The sequence below is a fragment of the Diceros bicornis genome, chromosome 17, assembly GCF_020826845.1.
Source record: "Diceros bicornis minor isolate mBicDic1 chromosome 17, mDicBic1.mat.cur, whole genome shotgun sequence".
NCBI classification, from domain to species: domain Eukaryota; kingdom Metazoa; phylum Chordata; class Mammalia; order Perissodactyla; family Rhinocerotidae; genus Diceros; species Diceros bicornis.
This window is the reverse complement of record NC_080756.1, coordinates 28,414,040-28,426,743: the sequence shown is the minus strand read 5'-3', so window position 1 is coordinate 28,426,743 and position 12,704 is coordinate 28,414,040. Positions and strand designations below refer to the sequence as shown.

The 12,704-nt window shown below is 33.9% G+C and overlaps 1 protein-coding gene across 2 annotated transcripts in view; it reads left to right on the top strand.

The window, feature by feature from the left end:
* Nucleotides 1–12,704, top strand: part of LRRK2 (leucine rich repeat kinase 2) — a 134,401-nt gene that overhangs the window by 17,114 nt on the left and 104,583 nt on the right. For both annotated transcript variants that reach the window (XM_058558503.1, XM_058558504.1), the window contains exons 8-12: nucleotides 5,146–5,265; nucleotides 5,756–5,898; nucleotides 5,994–6,073; nucleotides 7,444–7,550; nucleotides 11,166–11,295. In XM_058558503.1, coding sequence (XP_058414486.1) covers nucleotides 5,146–5,265; nucleotides 5,756–5,898; nucleotides 5,994–6,073; nucleotides 7,444–7,550; nucleotides 11,166–11,295 — 580 coding nt within the window. The remainder of the gene's footprint in view (nucleotides 1–5,145; nucleotides 5,266–5,755; nucleotides 5,899–5,993; nucleotides 6,074–7,443; nucleotides 7,551–11,165; nucleotides 11,296–12,704) is intronic.

The following is a 12,704-nucleotide window of genomic DNA, read 5'->3' as shown; positions in this document are numbered from 1 at the left end:
AAATTGTTAATTTTTTGCTTATTTTTGCTTAATAAAAATGGAATCATGGGGAATGTTGTCTTCTGCAGTTTAAAAAAGTTGACATTATGTTTATAAGTCTCATGACTATTTTTGCATGTAGTTGTATGTAGTATTTTATTATGTGGATATACCACAATTTATTTATCCAGTCTCCTATCCATGGACATTTGGTTTCGTCCTTGTTTTATGCTACTACCATCTGTGTTGCTATGAAAATATAAATGAGGGCGAATATCTTTTCAAATATTTCTTTGTAATTGGTGCTTCCTGTTTTGCAAAATACCTGATTTGTCTTTTATCCATTTTTCCATAGTATATTCTGTCTTTTTTAAAGTTGATTCACAGTTTTGGGTAACAATGTTTTGGCAGTTTGTTATACGTATTGAAAATATCTTCTCTTGATTGGTGGCTTGTCTTTTCATCATCTTTATGGTGGCCTTGTAATATAGTTTAATTTAGTAACCAATTGCTTGGTGATTTACCCTGTTTTTATGTATCTTAAGAAATCCTTCCTTTCCCTAAGGTAATAAATATATTTTATGTTTTATCCCAATTCTCTCTCATTTAAGCATTAAAGTATTATAATCTGTCTGGAATTATTTTTTATAAAGTAGGAATTCAATTGCTTTTTTTTAATAATATGGAGAGCACGATTTATTTTATGGTTCATCCATTTACCAGTGGTATGATGCACTGAATATGTATTTAATATATATGTATTATTTATAGATTTACCATATATATTATATTATATATATGTTTCTGTTTTTGCTGTTCTGTTGGATTGGTTAATTTGATTTGTCTGGATCTATATCATACTGTTTAAATTACTATAGCTCTGTAAGTCCTGATACCTGAAAGCTAATAGATCAAGTCACCATATAGTCTTCTTTTTTGGGTACAACTTGACTTTTTTCTGGGGCCTTTACTATTTCATATAAATTTTAGAATTAACTTATCCAGTTCTTGGAAAACTCCGTTGGGATTTTAATTGGACTTGCACAGACTATATGGATCCATTTAAGAAGAACTGGCAACTTTACATTATAATTTCTTCCATACAGGTCTTGCACATCTTGTTAGTTACTTCTAGATACTTTATTTTTTTTTGTTAGTATAAGTAGTATCTCTTCTAAAATCGTATTTTTGAACTGTGTATGCATAAATAAATGCAAATGATTTTTTGTATCTTGATCTTACCTACCTTTCTAAGCTCTTTTATTAATTCCAACAATTTATTTGTAAACGCTCTTAGGTTTTCTATGTAGCAATTATTGAATTTGTATATAGGGCCGGCCCTGTGGCTTAGTGGTTAAGTGCGTGTGCTCCGCTGCTGGCGGCCTGGGTTCGGATCCCGGGGCGCACCGACCCACCGCTTCTCCGGCCATGCTGAGGCCGCATCCCACATACAGCAACTAGAAGGATGTGCAGCTATGACATACAACTATCTACTGGGGCTTTGGGGGGAAAAATAAATAAATAAATAAAATTAAAAAAAAAAAAAGAAGGGAGTGTGCACAAGAGTTACGTACTCCTGACTTTAATTTGTATATAATGATAATCTAGGTTCTTCCTTACCTATCCTTATATCCATTATTTAATTTCCTTTTCTTGCATGGCCCCAAATGACCAATAGAAGCAGTGATGGTAGGCATCCTTGTTTTGTTCTTGATTTTAAAGGAAATGCTTTAATATTCTTCCATCTATAATAATGCTTGTTAGAAGGTTTTAGTTGTTAATCTTGTCTTCTTTGTTTTGTGACAAATAGCTTTTATCAAGTTAAGAAGTTTCCTTCTATTTTTTATTTGCTTTTATTTTTACATGTGGGCTTTTTTTTTCCCCAAATCACGGGTATTGTATTTATCAAATGTAAAAAAATATATTAAGATCTTTGGTTTCCTTTTATCTTGGTTATATGGAAAGTTATATCTACAGGTTTTCTAATAATAAGCCACCTTGCATTCCTGTGATAAATTCAACTTGTTCATTTATTAGATTTTTTATACATTTCTAAAAATCTCTTTTCATCTTCAGATCTGCCAGATAACATTTGACTATATCTTGTTTGATCTTTTTTTCTTTTCTCCCCTGTCTCTTTTCTTTTATTCTAATTTTCATTTCTTTAATCATTAATACATAGCTATGTTGTGTTCTGTATCCGATAATTGCAATATATGAAATTCTTGGGAGTCTGCTCTATGCAGACTATGCTTGTATGCTTGTGAGTTTCCCTTTGGTTAAGCTTAATCTCTGAGAATCCTGAGGACCTAAATTACAGATGCTCCTCTAGAGATGTTTGTCAGGAGCCAGCGTACAGGACTGACTTGGGAGCATTTTAGAATCTTTTTAAGGTCCAAGCTTAATGTGGGAGACTCTGATTGAGCCACCCTACCTTGGAGAGACTACCAAGGCTAGTCTGTTGATCGCAGTGATCCATGCTTCCCACAGGCTACTCTGCTTTATCCATTTGCTTTCAGCTCACAGTTCTTGTTTCAACTCCCTGATGAGCCTCCCCCTACCCCGCCATACATAGCTTGGAGATTTCCTTGATATTTTTGTGAGAAGAATAATGTGTTAAAAAGTGAATGGTTAGTAAATAATAAGGTAGGATCATTAACTGTTGGAAGTTGATTCTGATGGCTTTTCCCAAGAAGGATCATTAGAAATGTTTTGTGCCAAATCAAGATTATTGTAATAGGCCTTTAGCTTTTTATCACTTTTTTGGTAAAAAAAAAAAAAAAAAAAAAATCATCGTTCATTTAAAAAAAAACCTAATTTTCATTATTTTATTGTAGCAACTTATATTTTCACTTCTAGAATGATGACTATTTCCCCTGTATAATTCAGAAATTGATTTTAGCATTAAGAAAGTGCCTAGGTAGTTTTGGTTAAAATGGAATGTTTATAAATTGAATTCTAATTTGCATGTGTGACTTGAGTTTATTTCTTTCCTTGGTAAGCATTTATTTAATGCTTATTGCATGACCAAAACTGTGGAGATATGATAATAATGTCTTAATATTTGCACATTTGTTTCAGTTTCAAAAGTAGTTTCATATATATGTGTATGTGTGTATATATATACATATTTGATCCTTTAAACAATCCTGGGAGATGGAATATTGTAAATATCTCCACATTTACAGATGAGGACCTATTTCAGCAACTCTGTGTGTCTTATCTAAGATCATGTGGTCAGTAAGGGGTGAAATCAGGCTGAAAACTCAGATTTCTGCATCTCTAAACAAAGAAAAGGATTTCTTCTAAAATATAGTGGCCATTTACTAGTTTATCTCTTTCATCAGGTGAGATGGTGACTCATTATATTTTCATGAAGAAGGACACAGTTGCACAAACTAACTGATATCTGAGAATGTTTTAATGTAATTCAAAAGTTGATTTGTTAAATGTAGCTAATAGAGCAGCACACTAATATACAACTCTCTATTTCCTGTTCTACAACGTATCACGGTCAAGTTACAACTTGCACGAGTTATCTATGAGTTCACCTTAATCCCTTGAAATGAGCCAGAAGAGGAAGTTGTTTTACTGTTATGATTAGGGAAATGACACTTGGTTGCCACACAGGTCTATAATGGTACATTGAGGGTGCGTGGCATTCTACTGTTGAAATTAAATAAACCATACAAACCATCATTTATAAGTTTTATATTATTCTGTAACTTTTTTTGAAAATAAAAAACCATCAAATTGATCATCAGCTAAGGATGCTTTTTTTCCTCTCATTTATCTCTTAACAGATTAATATTTGTTCATTTAATGACTAGAGAATTTATTGTCCCTGTTATTGTTTCAAAAGAAGCTGAATAAAACTTTTATCTTCCTCATAATTAAAATAAAAACCCAAAGTCAATAAATAAACAGCATTTTATCAAATTATGTAATCTAATTATGAGTTTAATGCATTTAAAGTCCTTATACAATTTCCTATGTATTTTTACATAAATTGATTGAATATAAGAGAAGGCCAGTCTTACTAGTAGTTGCCCAGAGTCAATGGTAAAGCAACGGTTGAGAGTGACATGGGAATAATAGTATGGAAAAGAAGGTGAATGGGACAACCTCTTTGGATAAGCTGATAAAAGTAGAAAAGAATCTTTTTGAAATGACTCTCCAAGACTAGAGATCACTAAGTGCTGTGGAGTATGTGGAAGAGCATTGTGGGTGAATGTGGAAGAGGCAAGAACATATGGTGTTGATAAAGAAGAGCTATACTTAGTTAAACCGCCTTTTGATTTTGAAGCCATTGATTAATATTTAGTGTGGGCTTTAGGCTTTTCATGATACAGGATCTTTTCTGATTTTGGCTTTGTGTCTCAGGGATCATTTAATTATACTTACAGCTAAATAGGAGTTTCATGCTTACTTCTAGAAGGAAACCTGGTGACTGTTAGTGAGTTACAAACAAGCTAAATGGAAGGAGGCACATATTTCTGGAATGTCATTTGCAAATTCTTTCCTCATAAGGATTTAGATTTTTGGGTGTTGTTTTGATTCTCAGAAGAAGGAGTGTAAAAAGGCATGGGAATTCTTCCTGGAGTAGGTTAGAGGTGGTGAAATATTCTCTTATTTTCCTTCTAAAATCATCATAGACAATATCAGGTAATGATAAGTGTGCCAGTGGGTTTTCTGAGTGGTATTCCTTTAACTGGAAGAAGGGTGTTTCAGCAATAGCATTTAATGACAAGGGAGGGCTTTTTTTCTTTCTTATTTTTTAGAAGGCAGGAAAATTAAGCTGTTTTGTACATATTGTACTGCCATGTATACCAGGCACCTCCTTGTTTCTATCTGATGATGATGAGAGGGAGTCAAAGAACACAAGTTAATATAATCCAGACTTATTATTTTTTCCCAGTCATTTCCATTGTCTATTAGAACTGATAATTGAGTGACTGCATGAAATAAATATTCAAAACTTTATGCAATCATATGGAGCTATTTTAATTAATACCTTGGTTAATTAAAGTAAATATACGTTTTTGTTTATTGTCATTAAAAATATTCATCACTGTTCAAATTTATTGATTTAAATACTGTTATATAATTAAAGGTAATTTAAGTTCCATGGACGAGAATTCAGCTAATATCTCACTTAACTTTTAGGTAATTTTTTTAATATCCTTGTGCTGAACGAGGTACATGAGTTTGTGGTGAAAGCTGTGCAGCAGTATTCAGAGAATGCGGTGTTACAAATCGCAGCACTCAGCTGTTTAGCGCTCCTCAGTAAGTAACTTAACTAAAAAGGAAATTCTTACAGGTGCATTTGATCTTGAATGTTAACATTATAACAAGATAACATTGTAACAAGAAAGTCATATGTAGAGAGGAAGCATTAAATGCCTTTTCTGTCCTAATGTAATTCATTTTCTAGTAGAGGATACTTTCAAGGGAACTAACAGTTGTGATAAGTATACCCTTCCCAGTTCATACATCAGCAAATACATCCTTGATTTAGCTTAGTTATTGGGCAGGTAATCTTCTCAATTAATCCTCTTCTAGTCTATTAGTTTTGTTTGGTACCCTCTTCCTCATTTGGTCATTTATCTAGATGGGATGGCAGTGTTATAAGATGTGTAATATACAAAAAAAGTCTTTATAATTAACCATGGCCACTACTAAAGAATACCTCACTCTGTTGATAGAGTTTCAAAATAGGGACTTAGAGTTGGTCATTTACACTGTAAGTAAATCATATATTTTTGTTTTTTTCAAGCTGAGACCATTTTCTTAAATCAAGACTTAGAGGAAAAGAATGAGAGTCAGGAGAATGATGAGGAGGAGGAAGAAGAGAAATTGTTCTGGCTGGAAGCCTGTTACAAAGCCTTGACATGGCATAGAAAGAACAAGCATGTGCAGGTTGGACTCTTTCGTAAATACTATAGCTTTTCAAACTTATGTTTGCTCAGTAATTTGTGTTTTGACACGTTTCTTATTTTCCTCCCCTAATCTAGGAGGCTGCCTGCTGGGCACTAAATAATCTCCTTATGTACCAAAACAGTTTACACAAGAAGATTGGAGATGAAGATGGCCAGTCAGTAGTTTTGATTTTATATGATAGAAAAGTTGTTATATTTTTAATCAACCTATATAAAATACCATAACTGTAACTTTTATTGTTAGAAATATTTTTGACATAGGCATTTTTGTTTTAAGTGTTGCCGCAAAACGGTGGTGGATATATAATATTTTGATCCTATTGCCTTCAATAGTTAGTAAAAGGTGGTATGTTGGAGAGTTATTACTGGGAGATTTGGAATCAAAGTCACAGTAATTTAGGAATCTTTGAGAAAGAGCATTTCAATTTTCTGGCTGATCATGTAAAAATGCCATCTTAATTAATCTCAAGTGATGGAAATTGCAGAGCCATCTCTGACCTTTTCTATTGTGGTGACTAGCCAGTAGATGGTCAATATCAAGAATTAGATATGGTTAGAAGCCGCCTATGGTGATTCCTCATTTGATGTGACAGCATTGACCTGTCTTCTCCTGAAAGGCCTGTTTGAAGCTGTCAGTTCTTGAGGAGGCTTTCTATGGGAGTGCTGTTCAAGCATCATAAGATCAGCTCTCTCTCCCAAAGATACAAACTGTAAACAGGAGTTTTGTGTATATCAGATTTGTTTTGTTTCCATGAGCCTTTGTGTTTTATGGCAACTGCTTATATTTGTACTGTTTGCTGTGTATCCTCTGGATTTTAAAATTTGAGTGATTTACCTTGGAAATTTAAATAGTAATATTCTACATCTCAAATCCTGGCAGCCTGTTTGCATAGTGATCCACTGCCAATCAGAAGGTAATTTATGACACAGGTGCTATTTAATTAAATATCTCCATTTTGAAAAGAGACAGTAATTTTTTTGAGAACTATATGCTAAAGCAGCATCCTAATAATCCCACTTCGAGCAACCTTTTTAAGAGGTTAAGGGAAGGTAGGTTCATGTTCCAGTTTATAAATTTCAGTCCATAACACACTGATTCCTCAATATCCACTGGAGATCTTTAAAATAACACATTATTAAAAAAGAATATATTTATGCTCTACATTTTTAAAACTCACTCTGCTTCTTTATAATTTTTTATTTTTCCTTTCTTGCTTCCATTATTCTTTTTGTCACTTTACCTTTTTACTCTTAGCAGTTCTTTATATGTCTGCTGAGACTTTTTCCCCTCTACTGCTTATCCACTTTGAAGAAACAAATACTAACTTATTAGTATTTAATGGATTTGAATCTAACTTTTAAATATAAAACTGGTTAACTATAATTCACTCTTGTAAGTGGAGGTGGTATAAAAGATTGTTTATATGCCCTTATTTGTTGTTAGAGACATTAGATAATTATAAGTGAATATTAGAGCTAATTTCTAAAAGGATTACTATTAATATTGTGGTGGAATTTGTGAAAGGTTCCCAGCTCATAGAGAAGTGATGCTCTCCATGCTGATGCATTCTTCATCAAAAGAAGTCTTCCAGGCATCTGCAAATGCATTGTCAACTCTGTTAGAACAAAATGGTAAGGGGTACGCCATATTTTTTAATAAAAGGGAACATATTTTATGGTGTTTTTTATTATAAAAGCAATACATTGAAAATATATAAAAATGTATATACAATGTATATGTATAAAAATGTATGAAAGCAATACATTTAAATATGTAGATATATGTATCTGACATATAGATATATTGATACATAGATAAAAGGATAAAGAAGAAAATAAACATTTTGATGTTTTTCTTCTGGACTTCTATGTATGTACTCATATATGACATATGCAATATATTTTATATTTTTTGCAGAAATGGGATTATATTATTTTCTTTTATAACCAAATTTTACATTTTTTTATTTTTTGTGTTTATAAATTTAAATTATCACATTATCATTTTTAATGGCTGTGTGTTTTCCCGATATATGCCTATATTTTATTTTATAAACCAATTTCTTGTTAATGGACGATTAACTTGTGTCCAGTGAGATTTTTTGGTACACATAGTAAACATCAACTGGTTACTTTTTTTGTTTTCCTTTATACTGTGTTCCTGTTATTTTCTTTGGAAAACTTTTTAGAAATGCAATGGGTAGAGAGATATTCACCATTTTAAAATCTGGTAAAATTGTCCATTATAAATTTTTTTTTTTGAAAATAGTCCTTTATATGTAAATCTTATAGCTTTGCATTATTAAAGAGAAAAATGGCTGTTATAATTGAAGGACTCTGGAAGTTTAAAATTGAGGCTCACGCTGTTCAGATTCTTGCCCCCATGAACAGGAAATACTGTCAGAAAATCTTGGGAGGAAACTCATCATAATGGCATTGCGACTTGGCAGCTCTTGTAGGATATTTTTAGAGGGAGAAAAATAGAGAAAAACACTGAAAACCTGAAACAAAGACCAGCGTTAGCACCAGCTTTTAGTAGAGAACCTGGGTAGAGTGAAAGGAATAAAGAAACCACCTCATGCATGTTTATGTTTATGCTATTATTGAAGTCAAATCAAGAGGAAAATCACTTCTTCCTTTTCCTCCTTTCTTACTCCACCTCTCTGTTGACACTTTAATAAAAGGCTTGGGCTGGCAAGAGCCCTTAGAGACAGACGGTGCCCCAGAGGGTATTGATGCAGAACAGGAGTAAAAGGGTGTTGCTCTTCTTCAATCTCCCATCTTCTACTGTGCAGAGGCCTGGATAGGGATCTCAGTCCTGCAAATGAGGACCGAACTTGGCTGCTTTTGTGTGGGGCGCCTAAGAGAGGAGACCAACCTTTACCGTGTGCAAACAACATTGTGTTGGTGCTGTAATTCTTAACCACCTGGAAATCATCTTTGATATGCTAACAAAACAACCATGATTTTGTGAGATTTGGGCTGCTGCTTCTTATGGTGTCTGATGATTAGTCACATTTGGAGTCCATCTTGATTTCTTTGTCAGAATCAGTTCTCTGCTCTTTCTAGTTCCTTCCTTCTTAGTTCTTGGCCACCTGCCTGGTAAACCATCCTCAGATCCCTTTGTATTGTCCGTGGAGTTCTGCCTTAGGAGAGTATTAAGAACTTGAGCAGCTTGTTCACCAAACCTCTGTGGGCATCTTCTCATTGAAGGACGCTTGGGAACGTTGAGTCTGCAGGGCTGGATGTGGTTTTCTAGAAAAGTGACTGGATTGGTAGCCAGAAGAACTGGGTTCTACCATGGTGGTCCCAAAGCAAAGGCTCAAACATCTGTGTGACGTTTTCCTCGTTTAATTAATTAATGAATTCAGTTAACATTTACTGAGCTCCTGCGATGTACTAGATGATGCCCTAGGCACTTGGGATACATCAGTTAAATAGGAATCCCAGGCTCGTGGAGCTTCAACTCTAGTGGGGAAAATAGACAAGGAGACTAAATAAAATACGTGATATGTGAGGTAGCCAACAAAAAAAAATGAAGCAAAAAAGGAGGATGTATGTTAGGGGTCAGAGGGGATGAAATTGTGACGAGGCAGCCAGGAAAGCAGGTGACTATTGAAGAAAAGACCTGAAAGAAGATGCATATTGCCTTTTAAGGCAGATAATTTATCACTGAAATGGAGTGCATGACATCACGAGTATTATGTAGATAGCTGGTAAATGAGATAAAATGTGTAAAATGTTTTGTAAACTCTAAAGTGACTCCATGAGGTAATTTCTTCTCCTAGGTCTAGTGTTTGATGAAATTTCTATTCTCAATTTTTCAAGTCTTAAATTGGGTTCTTAATGTGTGGTCTTAAAGTGTGGTCTCTGGATCAGCAACATTGCCTGGGAACTTGTTAAAAATGTGAATTTTTACTGCCCCATACAGACCTACTGAATCATGAACTCTGGAGTTGGGACCCAGCCTCTGTGTTTTAACAAGCCCCCCCCAGGTGATTCAGAGCCACACTTAAAGTGTGAAAACTGCTGGTCCAGAATAACTTCCGTCTTGCAAAGTATCTCCTTGGTTAGAATTTAGCCACTTTAGGAGGGGTTATTAAAACTTCTGATGTTCCAAGCAAAATAACCAACTTCTTGTCATATTTTAATGTGTGGTATTCTGAATGTCTTTAAAAGGTATGAGGTTTTCAGATTTGGGCAGTAATTTAGAATGTGTATGTCACTTCCACTGATATCTGAGTTTTGTCCTATCTTTTCTTCCTTTCCAAATTTGAGATTGAATACTCGTTGTTCAAAATAGTACTTAAGTTAAAACTTTCTAAGTTTCCTTTTTTGCCACTCTCAAAGTGTTAAATTATAGTGTATAATGTTGGAATTGATATTTATGTTGAGGCTTCAGGACAATTGGTATTTATATGGAAACTTTAAGATGCTGGATTTGCATTTAGCGAAGAAAGTTTATTATGAAGAGGAAAATTATTCTGTGATCATTATTGCTGGGATATACTTTTCCACATATAATGTAAAATCAGTTGTAAAGCGTATCTATGTGTTTCTTAAGCTTTGGCATTACTTTGTGAAAATATGTAATTATTTATGCTCTGTATCAGTGTTTTCCATCCCTTTGCACATGGCGGCATACATAGAAATGATAATGTTTGTATAGTACACAGGGGCAAATGGAGAAGGGAGCGCAAGGCTGAAGGCAACCTAACCTGGTTCCAGCCGCTGGTCCCCACCCCATAGTCCCTGTCGCCTAAAATCTGAGAGGATGGTCAGTATCTCCATGCACCTGTAACTTATTCCCAGATCACTAGTGTCTAGTATACCTAGCGAGTCTTAGCTCTATATAAGTACAGTTATTTTGTGAAGTTGTTTTAAATATTAGAATGAAATTTAACTTTCATTCTTATTTTGGAGGGCATTATTTAAAAACATTTTTCTACAAAAAAACTCCTTTCATCTGGACCGGGGTATGGCTATTACGCTGGAATCCTTACTCTGGGAATGAAATTTTTAAAATGAAAACTCAGCAAATGGTTAATAAATGTGGAAAAAATGGGAAATGGTATACATTTTAAGGAAATAAGCATTAATGATCTTTAAATTGTCAATGAAATGTAAATTACATATGTACTGATAGATACTTTCCTATGAATTTGGACTATCTTAATATTCCGTGTCATTGCAAAATTACAAAGATGTGCTTTCATTTCTACAAGTAACATTAAAAAAATCTTGTAGTTAATTTCAGAAAAATCCTGTTGTCAAAAGGAATATACCTGAATGTATTGGAGTTAATGCAGAAGCATATACATTCTCCTGAAGTGGCTGAAAGTGGCTGTAAAATGCTAAATCATCTATTTGAAGGAAGGTAATATAGGTGCATGAACTTATGCAGAATATATAATATTGGACCAAGTCAAATATCAATATTTCAAGCATATTTCTAAGAATGAAAAGAAAAACATAAGGCATTTGCAGATTGAAATATTGTGCAATATAATCTCACATCACTGATATCATAGACTTATTTTATCTGAATATTGAAATAGATGGTAGAGACTCTAGAAATATGTTGAAGGTTTCCTTTTGTGCTTCATGCTTGGTGTTGACTACATTTTGAAAAATGGCAATTATACAGCATATAACCTTAAACAGTTTTTCAAATTATTGTATACGTGTGAAGGGTATAAAAGATAAAATCAGGATATGGCATCTAACTGTTGCTTTTTTACAACTAATATTTATGATTATTCCTTCATTTGAATGAACTTGATCTTCTCTTATTGCTCTCATTCCCTGGGCTGGGGAAGCTTTTAGTCACATCTAGTCCAGGTCCAGAGATGTTAGGATTACATGGCTGGTTAGTGGCACAACGGAGACGATGATGGGGTGGGCTTACGGGGGGTAGCGGGTGGAGGTGGGGAAGAACTGCTGGCTTGAAAAAAAAACGACTAAAACTGAATTCCGTACAGAAAGTGTCCTCGGCAGGGTACGCTCAGTGCCTGTTTGTGTTTTATTAGGCCAAAGAATGTGCGGTAACTTTGGCATAGTCTGAGTAAATTTCAAACAAAAAGAGGCTATATAGAGAACTGTCATGGGTAAAAGAAAATAAATGGCACAGATATTGCAGTGAAAACTGATTTTGTGCCCTGGCTTTCTCGCCACTTTGAGCCAACTCTTTCATCTCTAAACTTCAGGTTCCTCATTGGTAAAGAGGAATAATACTAATAACCTCATAAGTTGTAAGTTTATAATGTAAGGATTAAATAAATTCATTTTTACGAAGGAATCAGGGTAATACATGCTACATTTTAAACACTCAATAAATCATAGCTGTTATTATTAATACTGTTATTAAATCAGTATCAGTGAAATGCATGTAGCATGATAAACTGTATGTAACACATCTATAGGCTTATAAGGAATGGGGTTACATTGTTTTTAACATCAGTCCAGCTCATCTACTTATGTTTATACGTATATCAGATCTTTGAGTCATATTTCTTTTATTTAAATGTTGCTCTTGAATATTTAAATGAAAAGTTTATCTTAAATGGTGATTTTTATGGTTTTGCAAATGTGACTCTTTATAAATGAGGCAAAAATCTTACAGTTTAAGGTTCTGTAGATTTTGGGCAATTAATATTTCTGGCTGTTTCCTCATATGTAAAATGTATAAAGTTCCAGGCCTGGGGATTCAAAGTTAACTATGTCAATGTGCCTGCCCCGAAAAAACTCATTCTCTAGTTGGGGTGACTAACATGTAAACAAATAATT